This window comes from Daucus carota, chromosome 9, assembly GCF_001625215.2.
Source record: "Daucus carota subsp. sativus chromosome 9, DH1 v3.0, whole genome shotgun sequence".
Classification (NCBI taxonomy): domain Eukaryota; kingdom Viridiplantae; phylum Streptophyta; class Magnoliopsida; order Apiales; family Apiaceae; genus Daucus; species Daucus carota.
In genome coordinates, this window is record NC_030389.2 from 42,114,372 (window position 1) to 42,139,846 (window position 25,475).

General features: G+C 34.1%; 1 protein-coding gene across 1 annotated transcript; it reads right to left on the reverse strand.

The window, feature by feature from the left end:
• Nucleotides 1-2,109: 2,109 nt before the first annotated feature.
• LOC108200843 (purple acid phosphatase 15) lies at nucleotides 2,110-6,519 on the reverse strand. Its single transcript, XM_017369105.2, has 7 exons — nucleotides 6,113-6,519; nucleotides 5,377-5,568; nucleotides 4,272-4,605; nucleotides 3,590-3,807; nucleotides 3,222-3,412; nucleotides 2,810-3,094; nucleotides 2,110-2,474 (listed from the first exon to the last, which is right to left on the reverse strand). The coding sequence occupies exons 1-7, from the start codon at nucleotides 6,372-6,374 to the stop codon at nucleotides 2,328-2,330; spliced, it is 1,629 nt and encodes a 542-aa protein (XP_017224594.1). The 5' UTR covers nucleotides 6,375-6,519; the 3' UTR covers nucleotides 2,110-2,327.
• Nucleotides 6,520-25,475: the final 18,956 nt, after the last annotated feature.

The window sequence follows — 25,475 nt, forward strand, 5'->3', positions numbered from 1 at the left end:
CGTTTTATTAGAATGCGTGTCGAGTCTCCGTCTCCAAATGTAAACAAATGAGGGGGACGGAAGGAGTAAATTTTATGAGAGCAATAATTGAGGAGAAAGAGGGAGTAAACATTTTTCAAAAATAATTTATTTATTTCCGACTAATAAGATAAATCAAACGGGGACATAATCACGTACCAAATTAATCTCGTTCTCGTTACGAGTCTCGACACCGAATTTAGCAAGACTAATAATCCAATCATCCTCCTGAGCACCCTGGTAAATAACCGGTCCTCCACGCAAAGCTTTCAATTTTTCTTGTGCTCTTACACCGTCACCATTAATAACGTTGTACGGATAAAAACCTGGGTGATTATGCATGCAACAACAAGAACTACATGAAGATGAAGTTGATGAACAAGGAGGTGGGGTCCAGACTTTCTTGTTGACTGGGCCCCACAACGTGGGACATGCACCCCTTCTGGTTAAATTTCTTCTGCTTCCTTGTAAAATCAAGCGCAGAGCCATTTTTTGATTTAAAATTAATAAAATGGTGAAGGCTGTTTAAGAAGAAAATTTAACATGAACTTTGTATATATAGCAGTTTTCAGTGGGATTATTTTTTTATTTAATAAATAATAAATTGATTTTAGGTGAGATGTATTTAACTGGGCGAGCTTAGAAAGTGGGAATTGATGGTACAGGGAATATTAGAACCCTGCAACACTTTAAGCTTTGTTTGGCTAAAAAAATTAAGTCCTTTGTCGAGGACTTATCTTTCGAAAAAATGCATATTTTTATAATTTCTTTAATATAAATGTTAGGAATGTGTTTAATATTCATTATATGATAAAAGTTAAAGAACTATTTCACAAAAATAAAGTTTCATGTCCTTTTCTTCATAAATAAACCCTTATTCTTGAGAAAATAAATTTAGCCAAACGGTCACGAAATTACTTCTCCTTCGAAATTCTTTTTTTGTTTGGAGTTTCTAGATGTCACATCATAAAAAAAAATCATAATCATATTAAGTTAATGGTTTTTTACAATCCGGTCGTACCGATGTGAACGTTACGTCAAAATATTATATCATATTTTGGTCGAAAGATTTGATACCTAATTCATGACTCAAACATTATATTTCTTTCTCCCACAGTTTTCAAATAAGTTATCTATTGAACTTACTATGAAATGAAATGAAATTTCATAAACTCCGACCAGACCGGTATCCATGATTGACATAAACTAATGAAATTTCATAAGCACTCAGTTTTCCTATAACTAATAACAAGTAGACACTTATCCGATCAAAAGTTCGTAATGAAATTCGAATAAGTTAAATATGATTTGGTAAATATTCGCGAGTCCTGATTAGGCTCACTAATTGATCCATGAGAATAAGTTACATAGAACTTGGTAAATACTCTTTGACCGATTGATCCATCACTATCACTTATAAGTTTACTGTCAGTACAATGAGGTCGTTTGGCTGGGTTTAAAAAAAGTGACTTATTGCTTAGAGTAAAGAAGTGGATTAGAATTGAGGATTTGGTTTGGACTTATAAGTGTTTGGATACCGTGACTTATAAGTTATTTAAGCGTTTGGATAACTTAACTTATAAGTTGGTATAATTTCGTAATTTTGTATATAATAATTCGTTTCTTTTAAAAAATAAATTATAGTAATATAATTTATTATTATTATTAATACATGAAATATTTTATAGATACAAAATTTTAAATTCTGCATTAAAAAAATTAATAAATATAAAAAAGTTATACAAGATAACTAGGGACAAACAACTTTGGTCAAGATAACTAGGCCAACAATTATACTACCTTACTCCGGATCAAACCTAGCAGCAACAAGAAGAGAAGTTGAGCCCAAAAAAAAGCTAGCTTTGGTAGCTTTTTTCTCAGGCTTCTTTTACTCTAAGTGCTTCGTAAAGTTTTCCAAACGGGAATGAAATAAGTGAAGTGAATTTTTACCACTTTTAAGTTGAGAAGTGCTTTAGCCAAACACCCACTTGAATATAAACTGTGTACACAAGGAATGCAGCCTTCTAATTTTGAACTATGTTTGTCTATTTGTTTTGCTCTAGGGTCAAACTAGAACCCTCTGTCTAAATCTTTTACCAGTACAATCACAGTATAAACATAAACTTGTTTAATCTGATATTTCATCCTCAAGTCTATGGGGTAGGCTGTCTGAACCCCGTATATTAGCTCATTGTATGATTCTATCTGTTTAAACTGCCATCTTCAACTTTATGTAATACACAGAATTAGTAGCGCAACTAGAGTTGTGTACTTGAACATGAGGACTACGAGAAATCCTTTGAGGCGCTTTATCGACTAGAGTCCCAAAGCTTAGTTTCCTTCTCTTCAACTGGGCACTCGTCAGGTTGCCTTACAATGTAAATCTGGTCTCCAGCCTCATAGTACATGTCCTGATTCCGGTGCCATGTCCATAGAGCATGTGTGTCGTTCTTTACCTACATGATCATTAATTTATCTTTCAAGAAAATAAATCTACTCATCTCAAGATAAAGTTTCAATTGAGCTTCCCCTATCAGTAATATCATGGTATATTCTTGCATCATTGCATGTAGTTATGTTATGTGTGCTAACCTACATTAGCTTATGAGGACTGTCAATCCTTCAGATAATATATGCTACCTAAGTATTTAGGGTCAACCCTTCCATTAATATCGCGGAAAGAAATTGGACACGTATTTAGATTTTGTGGTATTAAGGTTTAGTAAATGTTCTGACTAGTTAAACTTGAGAGTGAACTTTGTAGATTATGTTCTGCAAGAAAAATATATACCTCAAGGATCCCATGGCCGAAGCTACTTTCTCTATAAGCACTATATTCAGGCTGCTGGTCCCAACAGAACTTGCCAGCAGCAGGACCTGATGTAAAGTTGTATGCGCAAAATCCACCAATAAAATCATCTGGAGTAGTAGATGGTTCTGGGCAGTTACCAGGCTCATCGGCATGCAATATTGCCATTTTTTCTCTGTTACCACCATCGCCTATCGTCACATGAATAGGACCACAAGGATCCAAGTTGTAGTTGTACACTCTGTTTGACCTCTCATAAGCATGAACCTATGATGTTTTTACAAGCAATAATCACAAAAAAAAATTAAATACTCATATATAAAATATGAACATACATTGTGCGGTACATGTGAGTGTGATACTTCGGAAGTCTGTAAAGCATTTGTGTACTTACATGTCCATTGAAGACAATATCAACCCTAGACTTGTATAGTAGTTCTTCCATTTCTACTCTCATACAATCTACCTCTCTGTAGTGCGCTACATAGGTGCTGTACCAGGGCGGATGCCAAACAGCTACAAGCCATGGAGTTACTTTTCTGTTAACTTCAGCCAGATCGCTTTCCAACCACTTATATTGCTCAGCTGTAAATAAAAACGGCAGCATCTCATCATCACACTATACATTGATGTTACAATTGCAAGCTTGTGTTCAATACTTGGTCCAATTTACAACTGATTGTAAGCCACGATTAAAGCAATTATGTTCATGTCAAATTGAATTAGCTTAAATAATGATGTTATTCATGTATATGCTTTTACCTGACTTATCATATGCCGTGTATGCACCAAGCATCACAAAATGTATGCCACCTGCATCGAACGAGTAGTAGAATGTTGATTTCGATCCACTCTCTTCAGATGGGAACGCAAATCGAGAGCTGTAAGCCTCAAATGTTTTGTTATGAACTTGCTCTTCTATCTCATGATTCCCTTCCACCACCATTATAGGAACTTTAGACAATAAAGGCTGCATGTACCTGAAACAGTCATTCCATTATTTTACATATTCGCATAGGACTGACCAAATAGCTTACAAGAACACTAAAACTAGGAGTAAAGAGCATATATATCATACAGAGTAACTTTTAGACAATTAGAAAACCCAAAACAAATTACAAAAAAACAATAGCGAAACTTCATAAAGATATATAAAGATGGGGGAGATGGTAATGGCATAAAAGAATTATCTATTCACCGTAATCTATTGGGTTTTTTTTTCATACAGTATGTTTTTTGATAAGATATTTTAGCTTTGCAAAATAATCATATGACGCCTAATCTTTAGAAAGGAGAGAAACATCCATGATCCCAAGATTATAACTTATCAGTCGAAAAGTTCTGAAAAACAAGGATCAAACTATGGCCGAAAAGTGCATAACGATAATATGGTAAAAGAAAGAACTAAACCCAAGTTGAGAGTGAAGTAACATAGGATCATCACCTTCCCCAGTAATCCCATCGAGGTTGATAAGTCTCGTGTATAGGAGTGTCTGGAAATGAGCACGAATAACAATCAGATCCAGTTCCATTTGTCAGATACAGATTAGCATAAGTTACATCTCCAACCAGGATAACAAGATCAGGAGAGTGACTTTTGATGTGGTCGACAGTAGAAGTAGAATTATATGTTAAACCCAGATCCCCTAGCACTGCTATTTTCTTCGGGTAACTCGTTGGACCAGAAACAGGCATGGTCCTAAAACTAAAAATTTTGCTCATTGCTTCGATAGAAGGATCTCCGCATTGGTAATAGTACTTTGTATCAGGGTCCAACCCTACAAGAAAATTGTCAATTTTTGTCAAGTTTAATAATATATTAAATTATACACAGAAAATCACTATTCAAGCACAAGAGATGATACATAATTTTGACTTATCATTTCCAATAAAAACAGAAAGGATCATGAGCAACATTCTATATGTATCTGGGATTAGTTTACATAGCTAAGCACTATAAGTAGATTGTGCTACTTTAACTTCTTGATGAGAAAAATATTGACAATTTGATGCTAAAGAGTGGCAAACTGGCAATACATACTATTACCAGAAAAATAATATTTCAAAGTAACTAAAAATGCAGGCTTTACATGTCCTAACTAAAGAAAACAAGTCATAACTAAAGAAAACAAGTCAATATTTATCTAATTTAGCAAACAAAAAGTCGTTGTTTATCTATTAAAAGGATTTGTACAGAGCAACAAAACCCGTGCATATCAAAGCGCTATAGAGAGTTTGTGGGACAAAAAGTTTTGGTAAAATTAGCATCAAGACATTTTCTACTATACAGTTAATTCAGAGCATTTATCCACCGATAACCCTCCATTTTACTAGGTAGATAAACAGAGGGCATTTTTAGCTACCGCAACATTCATATTGATCAAAAGCAGATAGCTTTGGGTGCAAAGACAGGATATAAATCTAGCAAACTGCCGCTTTGCCAAAACACCCAATATCCCAACTTTAACTAAACAATTGAACCAACACCGAAAATCTGATTCCCATTGTCACTAACCAGTAAAATTTACATTTCAGCTACAGAAACATACCTGTAAGCCGAACATGGTGTATGATCCCAGACGTATAGTTATTAAGGCCTTCAAATGGATAAAGTTGACTGTAAATAAGTGAGTTCCCTTTCGCTTCATAATTCAGTGAAGAACTTTCTTCTCCATATCGAACAACACTTGCCACAGATTCTGGATCTAATGGCTTTATGTCTTTCCCAATTTGATACTCCCCTGCAAGTTCACCATTACAAAAGTAAAACCAATTAAAAAATATATAAGTACCAAAACAATAATAATGCTTTCGACATACAAACAAAAAAAATTAAAAATCCAATTTCATCGTAGTAAACAGAAAAGTGGTGCACCTTCAGAATATGAAATTTATGATTTCACACACATGTATTTTAAAAAAGCAATCCATCATAGTGAACAGAGAATCAATGTCAAATGTGCAACTTAAATAAGATATTCATGCTCCCATTTCATATCGAAAAGAAAGTAATGCCACGTGAAAGAAATTCAAGCTCAACAGTCTACACACACAATTTCTAAGGACATACTCTAAAACTTTAGAATACTCACATTCCATATCAAACCAAAAAGAGAAGCAATGCAACATCAAAATTTAAGAAATTCATGTTCCACACACACACATGTGAAGAATAAAGATGATCCAATTCCAGAATTACCATACAAGAGAAATGTGCACCATCAATATAACAAAATTAAGCTTTACAACAAAAAGCACACAAACAAGAATAAAAAAAAAAATCACCTGTGACCCAAGAAACCCAAACAGAATCAAAAGTTGAGGAAAGAGACAGAGAGATTTGCTCAGGCTGAAATCCATTAACAATCCTCACAACTCTGGGATCATCATCAGGCAAGTCAATAGCATTCCCTCGAAATGTCTCATCCAGAGGAATAGTCACAGGCTTAAAGGGTCCTTCAAGGGTTGTTTTTATGTGCCCTTGAACACTCAAAAATCCCCAAAAAACAATAATCTCAATCAAGAAGATTGAGCCTTTTAGACCCATTAATAAAAAAGATTGAATTTTTATCAAACACCCAGATAAAGATTGAATTTTTATCAAACACCCAGATGATGAAATAGATAATTGTTGATGGGTTTATCAAGAAAGAGGGGAAGGAAGGTTTAGATAAGAGGAGGAAGCAAAGTTGGCATCAAACAAGTATATGCCAAAGCATCTGGTGAAAACAAAGAGATTCAGACAGGACACAAGTATTTATAGTTTATTATGTGTGTGTTGTGTAGTGTTGTAATGTGTTCAAGTGAGAAGGAAGCACGGTAAGAAAAAGAAAGTGAGGGGGTGCTTTGTTTGAGGACATTCAACGGTTATTGACGGTTAGACTGTCCTACCACTAAAATAGACCTAAAACCGATTTTAGATGCAACATCGTATTTTGTGTCCATGTGTTGTCCAGGAAATGGACCCCACCTCGCGTAATCGGATTGAAATTGGATCAATCTCGTTCGGGAGTAATTTTGACATAATATGGTTCGGATCGTATCTAACTCGTTTTGGAATTAATTTCAAATTTTATATAAAAAAAACAAGGGATCTTTTTAAAAATACCCATCTGTAAAATTATTTTTTTAAAAATACTACCATCTTTTTCATTGTTTTTAAAAATACTTTTTCATAAAAAAAAAATTTCAAAAATACGATTTGCAACTTTTGCAACCTCATTTGCAACCTTGGGCGGCGCAGCCGTAAAAGTTGCAAATGAGGTTGCAAAAGTTGCAAATCAGGTTGCAAAAGTTGCAAATAAAAATGGAAAGTTGCAACTGTTGCAACTGCAATTGCAACTAGTTCAACTGAAAACTGTAAGTTGCAAATGAGGTTGCAAAAGTTGCAAATGAGGTTGCAAATGAAGTTGCAACTGCAGTTGCAACTTTTGCAACTGCAGTTGCAACTTCATTTGCAACCTCAGTTGCAACTAAATGCAACTGAAAACTATATATAGTTGTAAATGAGGTTGCAAAAGTTGCAAATGAGGTTGCAACTGCGGTTGCAACTTTTGCAACCTCAGTTGCAACTAAATGCAACTGAAAACTGTAAGTAACAACAGATGTATGGTGTGCACCTAGCGGGGCCATTAGATTATAATAGAATCAACTGAATGCAACCATATGCAACTGAATACAACCATATGCAACCATATATGCAATTACAAATCCTGATTTCAAGTTCCAGTTTTCAAATGTCATTTTCGACCTCATTTTCGGAATCGATATATATATATAAGGTCGAAAATGACATTTGAAAACTGGAACTTGAAATCAGGTTGCAACACGGCTGGCGCCGCCTGTAGTTGCAAATGAGGTTGCAAAAGTTGCAAACAGTATTTTTGAATTTTTTTTTTATGAAAAGGTATTTTTAAAAATAATTCTGGAAGGTAGTATTTTTGAAAACAATAAAAGAAAAGGTAGGTAGTTTTGTAGATTTCCCAAAAAAGAAATCGGTCGATTTCGAGTGAGATTGGAATTCAACAAAAATTATATATATTTTCAATTAAGTTTGATTTGATATATTTTTATTTTTATTTTCAAATATAATTACTTTTGAGTTTTGATAGGAAAAATTAGCTTGAGTTGAAATTACAACAATTTTGACTTAGTATCACGAAAATTGTATATGTTGGTCAAAAATAAAATTATAACAAAATAATATCTTATTTTTTGATGGAAAACAAAATAATATCTTATGAGTTTATAGCTTTTATCGATTAATTCTCCATCCATTCGTTCATGCATTTTTTTTTTGAAACAAGCTGGAGTGTTCAAATAAGATTCTGACTTAGGAATCATAAATTGTCTTATAAATTCTTAAGTGGCATAAATAAATTATTTTTGATTTACAAAGCCTTCAACTATTAAAAATTCTTAACTAAAAAGTAAGTTGTCGTGACAAAAATTAAAAATATAGATAATCTTATGAATACACTCCAATCACACTTTCTTTTTGTTTATAATTTTAATCAAGCTCCTGTAATGATTATATATGCCGAACCATTACAAATATATAATAAATGTCACGTCGTCAATTATCATATTGAAAAAATATATTATATTTTAAAAACTTACAAAAATAATAACATACTAATATAGCCAACGAGTGTCATCGAAACAAAATGTATTACAGGATAAACAAATTTTACATAATGTTTTAGATGTCTAATTTGACTTGGAAAAAGTCTCAAATGTCACAAAACACATAGGGTAACGATCAAAATAACAGAGTTGGAGAAAATTGTTTCAAATAACATTTATTAACGCTAGATATGTAACATTTTATTATTTTAATTCCGGCAAAATGCTAAAAGAAGTAGCGTTCAACATTAGTTTGCAGTTATTGTAAATGAGGTTGAAAGGATATCTTCGATATATAATTTATTTATATATTTGTTTCGGTATTTGTGACAAACATTAAAATTAAATTCACCTAGTAATCCTCCCAAATAGGTCATTAATTTATTTGATTAATTAAAAGTGGAAAGTTATTTTTGGCAAGTAATTTTAATCTCTAAAAATATTCCTTCGCATCAAAATACATTTATTTTGAAGGAAATTTTTCTGATTACGCAATAGTGGCGCCGAGGCGTTTCGTGAGACTACGATTACCTCTTTCTTGCTACTGCAACATTAAAATTACATGAAGCTCGAAAAAAGACTATCAAGATTTGGTATTCTTTAGAGTACTCATGTTACATTATTTACAAAATTTATATTTAAAGTAATTTATTCCATATTTAAATCATTTATTATCTCTCGGAATAAATTATTTTAAATCTTTCAAAAATTACTAAATCCTTCATTCCTCAAGATTTATTTTATCCAAGGAAGGATTTATTTTCTCAATATTAATATCAGTTTTATACCTCTTCTGGAATATTTTCTCCCGGTCTCTCAAATTCAGTATTTTTCGGAGAAAAATATTCGCAATACTTAGAAAGCTCTTTCAACGTATCAAATTCATGATTTATCATGAACAATATTTTTCTAAGTATTTTGGTATCAAAACCTTCGTCAAGTATCCTTCTCTGTTTTCCAAAAGACGAAGTGTTTCGGTTTTTCATAAAACGGCTTTTATCTTAGAAAATCGGTTTAAATACCTTAAGATTATTCCCGTCCCTCAAAAGTATTATATCTTAATGGGAATATATTTTAAGTATTTATTCAAGTTTTAAGTTTGGCCATAATCTCTCTCTGATAATTTCTAAAGAATTATTGTATTTTATTCTAAACCCGAAAACCTGATTTATCGTTTTAAATCCAAATAAAATACTTCCACTTGCCAAAATGACTTGAAACTTGAGATTAGCCAATTAAATATTATTCTTAGTGCATGGTTAAATTTTCGTAATTTTCCGAGAACTTTTATTTCGGAGCGTTTTCTGTCTGCCGACCGATCACTGGCTGAACGTTTGACCAAGCTAGGGTTGACCAAAAATTACCAAAATTTCCAGAATGCCATTTTCTAATATTCTAAGATTTATCATATTTTTTCCGTAATTTATTTCGCACGTTCGAAATATCGCGTTTTTAATGTAACGGTTTTTATCGGTATCTCGTAAAGCGTGTCTGTCTTCTAGTGCATTAAATGCCCTGAATTTTTAGTCCAAGATGCTGGTCAAGAACACCTTTTTAGGTGTGGGGGACAAGGGGACAAAGTGGAGTAGTGGCCAAGGTTTGTTAAAATTACCATTTGCATTTTTACTTCTACTTTTCTTACATTTACCCCACCCATTCTTGCCTATAAATACACCCCTCCACCCACTCATTTTTCCTAAGCTAATAGCCAAACATATGCTGAGATTTTGAAGAACAAACACTCTCCCAAAGTTTATTCAAGTGCCTACTTCTTCTACTTCATCTTTAAAACCTTCGATTCTTCATATATTCCGATATATACAAGGTTTTAAACCCCGAAGCTTCGTTCCACCCAACCAAGCCTCGCTCATCTTAGCATTTTCATAAACCACTCTTTTCAACCTCCCGAAGGGCTGCTCAAATTCGTTCGTGTGCTTAAAGTCGTATCGAACCTCCGACGAATTTCTCCGGCGAACTTTCGTGGAATAATCGTGTAAGTGGTTTCTTTTAGCTTCAACTATCCGAGTCTTAATCGACCATTTTCAAAGGGCTTTTTAAACAAATTTCTCTTCATCTTAAGCTCTCTTGATTTCAAAATACTCGAGTTGGCCACTCGTTATTATCGGGAATTTGTGCACTAACTTTATTTGCTCACTAACTCATATTTGTGCTCCCATTCCCATCACTCCCATACCCTTCTTGTTTTAGTGAGAAACCCATTTTTCAGCCCTGTGCTCGGTGGGGATATCATTAAGATAAGATACGTGGTATTACGTGTTTATTTTCCAAACGTGTGTGACGTGAGTGATTTTACTTGTTTCGGTGGTAAACCCCGTTTGGGCCTTTTCGCTATCGCGGGGTGTTATCCGAACAAGCTACTTGGTTCAAAATCCGTTAGTAAGAGTGTGCGATATATCTTGCTCGACTTCGACTCCGTCTTTTCAAAACTCACTCATCACTCGATCTTATTAAAATCAACAACTTATATTTCTCCGCGCGATATAATTTGTTAAAATTGAACCAACGACTTAACCACCATACTAAAACGTTATAATCGACTAATTTCAACGTGGTTAAAATTCGACTAAAACTTGCGGAACCAAAACTTTTATAAAACAAGGATATATTTGTTTGTGGATATTGTGTTCTAACTTTTGCAGTGAGGTGAAGTGAAGTGAGGTGATCTTCGTTCTAAGACCCAAGTCTTTGACGTATTGACGGGGAGTTGATAGTCATCGCACCGTGAAGAAGAGGAAAGACCCAAGACCTAATACCTAAGATCCAAGACCGGCGAAAGGTTTAGAAGTACAAAGACCACTGGAGGTGCAACGACTTTGAGGAAGTAACAAGGATAGTTACGTTCCGAGACAAGTCTTGTTATTTACATTTATAGTGAGGAGGTAACGAAGAGTTACGCTCCAAGATATATATTTGTAAAGGCTTCTCCGCCTACTGTAAAGGAGTTCTTTATAGTAGAGAAAATCTCGAGTCCGGGGAGGAGCTCGGGGACTGGACTAGGGGTGAGTGGACTCCAAGGGTTGAGTTAGCCACCGCGAACCAGGATAAAATCGCTCGTGTGATATTTTCCTTTTCTTTTCTTACACTTCCGCACGTAACTGCCAATACTCTCGATACAAGTTCTAAAGAAGGGGTGAAAACTTTTTAAAACGACATAAATATTTTTAATTGGTGATTAAGCTATTCAACCCCCCCTTCTAGCTTAATTAAACCATCTATCGGGACCTAACAGTTGGTATCAGAGCAGTTACTTTTTTAAGTGCTACGGTTATAAAAGCACTCTGTAAAGTAGATCCGATATGGCCTTTATTAATGCTATCGGTTGTAGTGAAGGTCTCTCAAATTCTAGACCTCCTTTGTTTGATGGCACAAACTTTGCCACATGGAAAACTAGATTTCGCATTTATGCTAGAAGTCAAGGTGTCAAAGTTTGGATGGCCATAGAAGATGGTACAATACTTCCGACTAAAATAGTCGACGATATTATCATCGAAAAGAAAGTAAGTGAATATACTCACGATGAAGAAGATAGAATGAATATCGCCGCTAAAGCGGAAATGGTTCTCACAAGTGCACTTGCAGAAAAAGAGTATAAACGAGTAAACAATTGCAAGTCCGCACAAGAAATGTGGAACAAGTTAGTAGTTACCTATGAAGGAACTACCGACATAAAAGATTCTCGAATGGATACTTTGATCCAAGAATACGAGAACTTTAAACTCCAAGATGGAGAAAATATCATCGATATGGAAACAAGATTTACTCGTATAATCGATGAATTAACTCAACTCGGAAAGAACTATACTCAAAACGAAAAGAATCGTCGGGTTCTTAAATCTTTGCCTCCGAGTTGGAAAGTCAAAGTTACTACGATCAAAGAGATGCACAATCTCAATGATTACCACATCGATAACTTATTCGGGAACCTTCGTGCTTACGAAGAAGATAATGTTCCGGATAAGGTCATTCCTAAAGTGGAAGACAAAAAGAAAAATATGGCTTTGAAGTCCATCTTAATCGATGAAGATGAAAACGACGAAGAGTTGAACGAAGAACTCCAAACTCTCGATGAAAGCGAGATAGCTCTATTAACGAGACAACTCCGTCGTGTACTTCAAAGTAAGGCTCAAAGGTATGGAAAAGGCTTCCTTAAATCGAATAATCAACAAAGAGTTTTTAACTCTAATGGAAGGCCAAATTACTCTCAAAACTATACTCCTAACAATAAGAGTAATTATCCTACCACGGGCTATAACAAGGGCAAAATCAATCAAAGTCCCAGTGGTTATAACAATGCCAATAACAATGGTACTTACACTCCTCCTAAGCCAAAAGAACAAAATCCGGAGGAAACACCTAATGTGTGTTTTGAGTGTAAGCAACCCGGTCATTTTAAACGGGAATGTCCTAAGCTCTCTAAGGGGCGAATTCTCGTGGCCGAAAATGGTTGGGATTTAAGTGAAGATGAAGAAACTTCGGAAGCTACGGAAGAAGTGGTTAACTTGTGCTTAATGGCTCTCGAGGATGATTCTTCGTCATCGGACATCTCCACTTCAAATGATGAGGTAAGCTCTCGTACTAAACTTTTACATAATATGCATCTTTTTAATGAATCTTCGTTAAACTTGCTAGATATGAGTAAAAGTGATTTGATTGATTTGTTGGTTGAAATGAATGAAAGAAACAATAGTGTAAATCAACATACCCTCTCTCGGATTAGTGAATTAAATCTTAAACACGAGGAGGAAGTCTCATCTTTATGTGAACAAAACGATTTCTTGAAAAATGAAAACAACAAGTATAAGGATGTTGTTACAAAGCTAGAAATCGAAAATATATCCTTAGTATTGAACACCGAAGAATTAGAAAACGAGAAGTTACAATTAAATGAAAACACTCGTATGCTTCATGTTGACTTACTAAACTTAAAAATTCAAAATGAGTCATTGGCTCAAGGCAAGTCAAATTCGGTTGTTCAAAAGGATAATGATGAATTGGTTCATGCCTTAAGTGAAAAAGATGAAATATTCGAGTTGGAAACTCAAAGGCTTAAAGATGAACACTCCAAGATCTTAGCTCAAGTTATGAATCAAGAAAGGATTCTTAACGACAAAATTAATATTTTGAGCAAAGAAAAAGATGATCTTGAGAGAACAATTCAAAAGTTCACAAAAGGAAATGAGTTGTTAGATAAAATGGTACATACGAAAATATCATATAACCATGAAGGTTTAGGATATGATAAAAATGCTCAACCTAAGAAGTTTGTACAAGGAAAGAAACAAACTACTTTTGTCCCCGCTACACCAAAGTACAAATGCTCTTATTGCAATAAAGATGGACATACGGTTGAATATTGCAAGATAAAGAATGGTGAGATTAAGGGGAAGTATACGTGGGTTCGTAAAGGAACTAAGCCATATACAAAGGTTGATCGTTTTGTACCAAATAACTATGTTGATGGAACTCAAAGAAAACCAAAGTTTAGTTATGTTCAAAAACCCATTGCTTATCAAAATAGAAATTTGGGGTATAAGGCATATACTAATGGTCAATCGTCTAGAAGTCATTTTGTTCCTAGTCATAGTTTCTATCCTCAAAATACCATGTATTATTCAAATGATAGAAACAACATGTATCAAGGTGGCAATTATCAAAAACCAAGATACTATGATTATTCTAGGAACAATGCATCTCGAAACTCCTATGTGCCTACTCATGCTTATACCATGCCTAGTTTCTATAATGCAAATGTTTATCATGATACTCTAACCCGAGGACCCTCAAGACAAAAGGGTACCTATAAATTCTATTGATTTGTTTTGTGGGTGTGCCTTGTTACTAAACGAGACATGTGGTATCTTGATAGTGGTTGTTCGAGACATATGACTGGTAATAAGTCACTCTTGAAAAGCATTAGAAAGGTTACCGCTGGAAGTGTCACGTTTGGAGATAGTAGCAAGGGGAGTATCATTGGTATTGGCGATATCGGGAATGAACATTTCAAGATTGCTAATGTACAACTAGTTACGGGACTTAAGTATAATCTTCTCTCCATTAGTCAACTTTGCGACAATGGATATAAGGTGATTTTCTATCCTACTCATTGTTCTATCTTAAATAAGGATGGAAAATTAATGCTTACTTGTCCTCGTAGCAAAAATGTGTACACATGCGATATTAGTAAACATTCTAATGTGTGCCTAATTACTACACAAGATGACCCTTTGTTATGGCATCGAAGATTAGGTCATGCGAATATGAAGTTAATAAAGAATATCTCAATGAATGATCATGTTAGGGGGATACCAAAGTTAAACTATCAAAAAGATCATACTTGTGAAGCTTGTGAAATTGGAAAGCAAATACGAGCTTCTCACAAAGCTAAGTTTATGGTATCAACCTCTAGACCTCTCGAGTTATTACACATGGATTTAATCGGACCGGTTCCGGTACTAAGTCTCGGAGGTTGTTCTTATACATTGGTCATTGTTGATGATTTTTCACGATTTACGTGGACGGAATTTCTCAAATCAAAAAGTGATGCTTTTGAATCGTTTGCTTCTTTATGTAAGAAGATTCAAAATCAACAAAGTAATACCATTGTCTATATAAGGACTGACCATGGTAAGGAATTTGAGAATTCTAGTTTCACTACTTTTTGTGAGGATAATGGAATAACTCACAACTTCTCGGCTCCATACACACCTCAATCTAATGGAGTTGTAGAAAGGAAAAATAGGACTTTACAAGAAATGGCAAGTACTATGCTTAATGAATATCGTCGTCCTAAATATTTTTGGGCCGAAGCTATGTCTACAGCTTGTCATATTCTAAATCGAGTCTTATTACGTCCTATGACACAAAAGACTCCCTATGAGATTTATTTTGGAAAAACTCCTAAGGTTAGTTATTTTAGAGTTTTCGGGAGCAAATGCTTTATCTTAAATTCGAAGGATTACCTTACTAAATTTGACCCTAAGTCAAGTGAAGGTATATTTCTTGGTTATTCGACCAATAGTAAAGCATATCGTGTATTTAATCTTAAAACTCTTGTGGTGGAAGAATCTATGAATGTTGCTTTTGATGAATCAAAACCACCCTCGAAGTATATTGATCTTGTTGATAAAGAAGACGCCGAAACGGATGGTGTCGAAGATGTTATTCGACAATTCGAAAATATGGATATGGGTATTTCCCCTCCTAATAATCCATTAGAATTGTTACAAACCGAAGATGAACTTCCTAAAGAGATTCCATTGATAAGAAGTCATCCCTTAGATAATGTTTTAGGGGATTTGACGAAAGGAGTTCAAACCCGGTCACAAGTTCAAAATGTAGTAAATCATCTTAGTTTTCTTTCGCAAATTGAGCCTAAAACTGCTAAAGAGGCTTTGCTAGACGAGGATTGGATATCCGCAATGCAAGATGAATTAACGCAATTCACTCGTAGCAAAGTTTGGGAACTCGTTCCTCCACCCGAAGATACTTCCATTATTGGAACTAAATGGGTGTTTAGAAATAAATTAGATGAGAATGGAACGGTAGTTCGCAATAAAGCAAGGTTAGTAGCTCAAGGATATACTCAAATGGAAGGAATTGATTTTGATGAAACTTATGCACCGGTAGCTAGAATTGAGTCTATTCGTATGTTTCTAGCTTTCGCGTGTCATAAAGATTTCAAAGTATATCAAATGGATGTGAAATCTGCATTCTTAAACGGGATATTGGAAGAAGAAGTTTATGTTAAGCAACCTCCCGGTTTTGAAGATGCAGTTAATCCAGAATATGTGTATAAGCTATATAAGGCTTTATACGGATTAAAACAAGCTCCAAGAGCTTGGTATGAAAGGCTTAGTAAGTTCCTATTAGAGAATAATTTTAAAATGGGAACGGCCGATAAAACTCTATTTACACGACAAGAAAAAGATGATATACTACTTGTCCAAATTTACGTAGATGACATTATTTTTGGTTCAACAAATAATGATCTATGTAAAGAATTCTCTGAAAATATGAGTAAGGAATTCGAAATGAGTATGATGGGAGAATTAAATTTCTTTTTGGGTTTGCAAATTAGGCAATCCAATGAGGGCATACATATTTCACAATCTAAGTATTGTAAAGAAATGCTCAAGAAATTTGATATGGAGAATGCTAGACCCATATCATCTCCTATGTCAACTTCTGATAAATTAACAGAAGATCCGAAAGGAATTCCTGTTGACACTAAGAAATATCGTGGCATGATTGGTAGTTTGCTATATATTACCGCTAGTAGACCCGATATTCAATATAGTGTTTGTAAGTGTGCTAGATTCCAAGTTGCTCCAAAGGAATCGCACTTATCCGCTGTTAAACGGATATTAAGATACTTAAAAGGCACGATGGATCTTGGCCTTTGGTATCCTAAAGGTGTACCTTTTGAACTAGTATGTTTTTCTGATTCTGATTATGCCGGACATTTGGTAGACAGAAAAAGTACTAGTGGTACGTGTCAATTCCTTGGTGGATGTTTAGTTTCGTGGTTTTCCAAGAAACAAAATTCTGTATCCATATCCACTACGGAAGCTGAATATATAGCCGCTGCTAAATGTTGTGCACAGATATTATGGATGAAGCAAACATTAGCGGATTATAATATTAATTTTAATGTCATATCTATTTTATGCGATAACACGAGTGCAATTGACTTAAGTAAAAATCCTGTGTTGCACTCAAGATCAAAGCATATAGATATACGACATCACTTCCTACGTGATCATGTCAATAAAGGTGATATCAAAATGACTCATGTGGAAACTGAGCATAATGTCGCTGACATTTTCACTAAACCTTTAAGTTCCGAAAGATTCGCTAAACTCCGTTTGGATTTAGGAATGCTGGAATATACAAAGTAATTAATTTTGGCCAAATATATTTTTAAATAGAATTTTTATCATATATACTAGTCATCTTACGTGTAAGAAATAATATCAAACGGAATTCTTCTTGTGTGTACTCTTAAAGTTCAGATTTGTCAATAAGAATTTATTGATCGGACTTTTATGAGTTAGAGCACTGATTTATTTCGTATACAATTGATAACATTTCTTAGGCGAGCGAATATTTTCTTAAGAAATATTTCTAAGATACTACATATATGGCATTAATCCTATTTACAATACACACATTTTTATTGCCAAAATTAATATTATTATATTTTAATATCCACCTATTTTATGTGGTTGATAATTATACATAATTTTATCCAATATAATTTTAAAATACCTTTTTCTCAAAAATTGGATAAAGTTATGAAATTATCAATTTGTGGATTATATTTATTTACCCTAAATTTGGTAAATATAATTACTTTATATTTATCTCCTAAATTACTTTTCATTAAAATTTTGTCCAAATACACTCGAAATTATTTTTATAATTTGGACAATAATATTTTAAGGGAGATATATATTTTTGAATTATTTTTATGATTTTTTATACTATTTAATATCTGATTTTCGGAAAACTGATTTATTATATTTCAAATAAAAGTGTTAAATATCACGGATCCTGATCCCTACCCATTTTTGCTCCAACCCGACCCAACAGCCACTTTTAATCTGATCCGCTCGATAAAACCCTACATTCAATCCTCACCGTTCGAGCTGTCTATATATATACTTGTACAGTGTTGTGAAGCCTCAGCCGCACACTGTTCAATCCGTGTTTATTTCGTGAGTTCTCTCGAACTCTCTCCTGAGTTCTCGAGCTCACTTCCCATGGCGATTCATCCTCATCTTTTCATCGCCTTCTTCTCTTACCTTCTTCAAACACTTTCTACACTTCAAATATGATTTATTCACTAAAGCTTGTGTTTGATTCATGCGCTGTTAAGGGTTGGGTAAAAGAAAAGGATTTCGATCTCTAAATCTCGTTGTTGTTCTAATTAACAACGAGAATCGATCGTTTATCCTACATTTATATACATATATCTCTCAATCTCTTTCAATTTTGCTCCGATTTTCAAAACCCTGATTTTAGGGTTTCATAAATCGTCACCTCTGACTATTTCTTAAGATGTTTTTGCAGGCTCTATGGCGATTCCAGTACTAATCGGAGTTATTCGTCAACTTTCAGATCTGTGCGATGTGTTGACTATTACCAGTCATCCTCGACGAAGCCCCTTCCTACTCTCCTTCGCCGATTCAAAGCCAAATCTCTTCTAATCCCTTTAATTTTATCTTAATAATTGAAACCCTGATTTTAGGGTTTGTGTTTTACAGTGAATACTGACTTTGTGTGTTGAGAATTTTGCAGGAATTGGTGAATCAAGGAGAGTGTCGACTATTTCAAGTCGATTTGTGTGATTTCGGCGATTTGAGCTTCAGAACTTCAAAACCCTAACTCGCCTTTAAGGGCCACTGAGCTGGTTGATGAATTCAAGAACTAATCTGTATGTCCCCGAACCTCTCAAGAGCGATTCACATCGCATCGAGAGCTAGGGCTTTTCAACCCCACTCGATCTTGAGAGTTCTGGGAAGCACAGATGACTCCTCTTGTCTAGCTGATTTAAAGACTTCAGAATCTCCATCTTTTTCGTGTTAATTAAGAAGAGGTAAGGATTTCAAGTGTTCAAAACCTTGAAACTCTGGTGAGGGGTCCTACGGCCTAAGCCGCCCTTGTTTATTTATGGTTTTGTTAACTGTTAAGACTGTTTGGTACTTGCTATTATATGCCTGATCTGTGAGATGATTGAATAACATGCTTCACATGTCTAAAATTCATGAAATATATATATATGTGTGTGTATCCTGAATGCTGTAGTGCCTATGTTGAAATATGCCCTGTTTGACTGGTTGATTATATACGTTAACTTGAGCTATTATCATGACTCTGGACTGACCTTATGTGAAAATACGGATGTTTACCATATATGTAAGTTTGGTAATGATGCATGATCTTGGCTAGGACTTGAGTTACTGTGTTGAAATCTGGTTTGCTGACTTAAAATGTTTGTTTTTAAAAAAAAAAATTATATATAAAAAATTTGGTACTCTTGACATGTTGATATGGTCTAATCTGGTTAAATTCCTTAATTTACTAAGAATCATGTCTGGTATGCTCTGTTTGTTATTGTAAAACTGGCTTCCTGAAGAATTGAAATACTGATGACTTGAATGTATAAATCTTGGTGTAAGTGATCTGTTAAACTGAATTGTGAAAATACACTATCATGTAAAATTAAAAGTATTTGTCATGATTGAGTGATAGTTGTTTTAAAAAAAATTTAAGTGCTTGCCATGAGATTCTGTCTATTTAAACTTTACTCTAATTAATTTTGATCTTAAATTAACAATCTGATTACATTCAAAACTATGTGAAGATTTGATTGCCATGTATGCTCTGCCTGATGTGTGCCTGTTTGCCTGGTTTGTCCCAAAACAAGACTCTTGCCTAATATCTACACATGTAAAATGTTTTGCTTAAAACCTATGGGGCTTGATTTATCTAATTAGGTGCAACTGGTTTTGAAACAATCCGTTAGCTGTTGGTAACACTTTCTTTGAAAACTTTAAGGACCTAAACTGTTATTTGCTCAAATTGAGAATACTGTAAGGTTGATTGGATATTATTTGATCAAATTTTGGTGGCCATGCTTAACTGATTAACTCAGAATAATGTGTACTTATTGCTGAATATAATCTGACTAAATTAAGCTCATGTCATTTGATAGCAAAACCCTACTTGTACTGGAGTTTAAAATGCCTCATCCATGCTTATCTTAAAATGTCTGAGCATGTATGGCTTCTTGTAAAATTAATTGTTATCTGTCTCTTGATGCATATGAATATTCTTGGAACTTGAAACCTTGACTTTGTGCTTGCTTAAACTGAACTCTCTAGGTCATGTCAGTTGTGTGAATTAAAATGAATATACATGCAGTCTGACTTCTTGGTGTATGTGAACTACTTGAAAAATCTGTCCTTTGCCAGTTATATGTATATTTGCCTATCCCTTGAAATCTGCATCATAACCTAGATTGATTTTAGGGAGTCTTGTATCAATCTGATAAATTAAATGAATGTATGAAAAGTACTTTATTGACAATTTTGTATACTGATTCCTGGCATATTGATAAAACTAGCTTGCTTGCTTAAGATTGACTATCTGCCATGCTTGTTGTGTTCTTATGTAATTCTGCTATGAACTGGGTTGCATATTGCTTGTATTTGAGTATCTTGGCCATCTATGTCTGTCTCTGCCATGTATCTTAATAAGACTTGCAACTCGTAAACACTATGGTATACTTGTTTGGACTCTTCTGATACTGCCAGTTGTATATGTATATGTATAACCTGCAGATTGACTTTTTATCCTTGTAATATGTGTACTCTGTCTATGGGATTCTGTCATGTGCTTGCTTGGTAATCTTTAATGCATCTGCTTTGTCTGCTTGAACTACTTGATGCCAGTTAATATATCTATTTGTGTGGTATGAGACAATAGTGCTTCCTTGACTTATTCTTATTCTGCCAGCTGTGTAAATGAGTGATGCCTTGGTAATAGATAGGTTGTTAGATAAATTAGGACTCCTTACAATTATCTAATTCCTTAATTAATAAAATTGGCACACTCACACACTTGCCCACACACAAAGACATGGCTGGGGATCCCTTTGAGAGCCCTAGTATCTTGACACTGGTGTGTTTAACGGCCACTTAGAATTAGGAATCACCTTAATTACCTATTAGAGTGATTTATTTTAATATAGGTTATTCTGGGTTGTAATAATTCAGGTATTCAGTTCTCCTTAAGCCTTGTGTTTTGAGTACTACTTGTGATATATGCTCTGCCAGTTATATGCTTGATCATGTGTCTTATATGCTTGGTTAAAAATGGATTTAATGCATCTGCTTGCCTTGTTTGTTTCGAATTTACCATATGTCGATTTCACTCGAATGATTTTCTAATTAACACAAAGTTTCTTAAACTAAAAAGTATTATTTTTAATCACACTTGTAAAATTTGGACTAATTGACTTTCGAGACTTAATAAAAATGAAATCTTTTGTAACTCGGATTGAAACGATCTCGACTCGATTTCTTTACTTAAGAATTTCAGATTTCTTAAAATCGAATTGGTTTGAAAAAGACAAAACTCGAATACTTTTAAAATTTGGGAGTTTTTAACAATTAAAACTTGTACTGTTTTCTTGAAACTCAAAATTCTTGTCGATTTTCACTTGACTGATGTGTATGATATGTATGCTTGCTTAGCTGTATGTGTTATGTATGCTTATTTGATAGTTTGTGCTTGAAATACAATGTCAAATAAAATCAGTCCTTTGAACAGCGAACTGTCCCCTGTTTTTAAAACATATGTACCTGACCCATTTTTTTTAAATAAGTCTGTGCTCAACTTATCTTTAATTTTAAGAGAAAAACAATAATAACCTTTCAAAAAGTCCTGTGACAAAACGGATTTCAAAAAGTGTCATGTCTCATTTAAGGTGGTATCTTACAAAATCCCTTGATTTTTCAAACAAATCTGTGAACTGATGTCACTTGTGGGGTCCCTTCATTTACTATGATAGAGAACTTAGTACCATTCCTTTATTCCCTAGAAACCCACAAACTTCCCCTGGCCAAACAAAACCTAACCACCTTACTATATATACCACTGTCCCTTTCACTCACTTTACACCAACATCACTTAAACACAAAACACCCAAACATGAATTTTCAGTTACTTCCTTCCAACCCGAATCCCGACCCTAACACCCAACAATTCGACCCTAACCTCCTTGACACCATGGAAACCAAACAGCTTGTCCACTCCCAACAAGCCTCTTCGTTCAAATACTACACCCCTAAACAAAACAACTCCACTGCCACCTCCCTACTCCGAAAACCACAACATTACTACCATCCCTACCTTCCGAACCAAATTCCCTTTGCCACCAACTATAACCTTGACCCATCCCAAACCCAAACCAAAATTTACTCAAACACCATTTCCCCTCCCATCACCTTGCCACCTGTTCTCTATAGTAGGAGAAGGAAGAGCTCCACAAGTGCTCGGGTTCCACGAGTTATCAACCTTTCAAATGTTGGTAAGTTGAGCAAGATGATGAAAAATTTTCAAACGGGAATGATGGTTTTTATTCAACAAAAAGGGGATGTTCATTCGTTTTTAATGACTGCCCGATGGGACAATCTGATTTTTTATCGTGGTCAAAATTACCACACTTACCTAATGGGTGAGTTCTACGGTAATTTAGTCACGAAAACAAATCAGGCTGGTTTGTTTGTGTTTGACAGTGTTGTTCAAGGTCAGACTATCCATGTTACTATGGATGTTATTTTTCGGGCCTTAAGGATCGACCCAGCCCATATCCCTCAGCCTTGTATAAATATTTACGAGGCTTACAAGTTTAATCAACGGGATTTCGAAATCCACATCGGATTTTTCTGTGGGACAGATGCTCCCATCGGGTTGTGTCATGAGAATTGCGGGATTAGCTTCAAACACTTTCTGCCTAGTTACCAACAACTAGCTATCATACTTAGGGCTAATCTGCTGCCTAAACCCCAAGGTGACCAATACTTTGATTTCATTGATTTAAAAATCATGTACCAACTAGTCACCAATAGGCTCGAGTTTAACATTGTTTATGTGATAATACTGAACATGTTTCTTGCTTTTCAACTGGATTACATGCCTTATGGACTACTGCTCACTGCTGTGTTTGACTTGTTTAAAATTCCTACCCCACGTGTATTTGCTCAACGTGTAGAATACTGTAGGATAGAGAATTTAGTAGTTGAACAAGTTCCCCTTAAGAAAATAGTGCCTTATAAGTATGGTCCCCCTACCCCTCCTGAAGAATCTGCTAATAGGGATTATGCTAGAGAAAATGTGATTTTAAGATCTGTTATTGATGAGCTTAAGATTAAAAATGAGAATAATATACATGAGATTAAAGCTCTTAAAAATGAAATCTTAGAAAATTCCTCTAAGATTACAGATCTAGAAGGCAAGCTGGGGATTGAGCAGGTAGAAAATGGGAAAAAGGCTGTGATAGAGTTAGATGATGATGTGGACTTTGACTCTGTGTGTGCTGGTACTGTTTCTGTGACTTCAAATCTGCCAAATCTGACAGATTTTAATGCTGAGCTGGGAATCGTGACTGCTGAACCGAATGCTTATATCGGTTGACTTTTCTGTTCTGATATTATCTAATGTGTGTTGTAAGGATGTTTTGCTGTGGGGCCAGTAAAGTTTGTTTCTACTGGCGTATAAAAATAATCTTGTTGCAGGTTTCTATTCCGCAATAATCAGTGAACCACACTGATTACAAGGAATATTTTGGTTGTAATATAAAACCGGCAATATTTCGGATACATTTGTCTCGTTTATTTTTCTGCAAACACGAGAACACACACGATTTATTTATGTCTCGAAATTAATTTTGATAGATTAAAATCTCAAAATTAATATTCTGAATACAATATTTAATTCACGATCGAATGATTATCTCGACTTGAATTTATAATATTAAAAGAGTAACGATTTAAATACTACTCTTAAATTTGATAAAATTCGAATTATTCAGCAAGGTAAAAATAAAACTTGACTGCAATTATTATATAAATCGATAAATTCGATTTTACTAAAATTAAAGAAAAAGTCGGAAAATTGTTTTTAAATTCTCGACTTGAATCGAATTGAGGACATATTTTTCAAATAGAAAAATCTGTTAAAGTCTTATTATGGGAACGAAAGATTTTATATCCCATCACACTTATTTAAAACTATCTCTTCCCTAAATAATTTTAAATAGAATTCTTTTTGGTTTTTATCAACCAAAAGGGGAAGAAGAACGTTATATAATTTTAAGCTTTTACTCCAAACAGGAAGAAAAACGTATGAATATTAACGGGAAGAAGACGTTATTATATAACGTACAAAATTTAAAATTTTAAGACCTTCCCAAAATAAAATGCAAAAATCACTTTCTAACAATCTCTTGTCTATTTCAGGATCTCGGAAGGATTATGTGCTAAGTGCTTCGTGTGAGAAAATTAATTTTCAAGCTCATGCATACACGTAGGGGAAGCACACACTTTTAAAATTTAATTTTGTGTTTGTTTGACAAATACCAAAAAGGGGAAGATTGAAAGGATATCTTCGATATATAATTTATTTATATATTTGTTTCGGTATTTGTGACAAACATTAAAATTAAATTCACCTAGTAATCCTTCCAAATAGGTCATTAATTTATTTGATTAATTAAAAGTGGAAAGTTATTTTTGGCAAGTAATTTTAATCTCTAAAAATATTCCTTCGCATCAAAATACATTTATTTTGAAGGAAATTTTTCTGATTACGCAATAGTGGCGCCGAGGCGTTTCGTGAGACTACGATTACCTCTTTCTTGCTACTGCAACATTAAAATTACATGAAGCTCGAAAAAGGACTATCAAGATTTGGTATTCTTTAGAGTACTCATGTTACATTATTTACAAAATTTATATTTAAAGTAATTTATTCCATATTTAAATCATTTATTATCTCTCGGAATAAATTATTTTAAATCTTTCAAAAATTACTAAATCCTTCATTCCTCAAGATTTATTTTATCCAAGGAAGGATTTATTTTCTCAATATTAATATCAGTTTTATACCTCTTCTGGAATATTTTCTCCCGGTCTCTCAAATTCAGTATTTTTCGGAGAAAAATATTCGCAATACTTAGAAAGCTCTTTCAACGTATCAAATTCATGATTTATCATGAACAATATTTTTCTAAGTATTTTGGTATCAAAACCTTCGTCAAGTATCCTTCTCTGTTTTCCAAAAGACGAAGTGTTTCGGTTTTTCATAAAACGGCTTTTATCTTAGAAAATCGGTTTAAATACCTTAAGATTATTCCCGTCCCTCAAAAGTATTTTATCTTAATGGGAATATATTTTAAGTATTTATTCAAGTTTTAAGTTTGGCCATAATCTCTCTC

Excerpts from the sequence above, each read along its gene's own strand:
- LOC108200843 (XM_017369105.2), bottom strand. The coding sequence starts at position 6,374 with ATGGGTCTAAAAGGCTCAATCTTCTTGATTGAGATTATTGTTTTTTGG. Across the intron at positions 5,569-6,112 it reads TTGGGTTTCTTGGGTCACAG|GGGAGTATCAAATTGGGAAA; the intron begins GTGATTTTTTTT and ends GTGAACTTGCAG. Across the intron at positions 3,808-4,271 it reads CGATGGGATTACTGGGGAAG|GTACATGCAGCCTTTATTGT; the intron begins GTGATGATCCTA and ends TGACTGTTTCAG.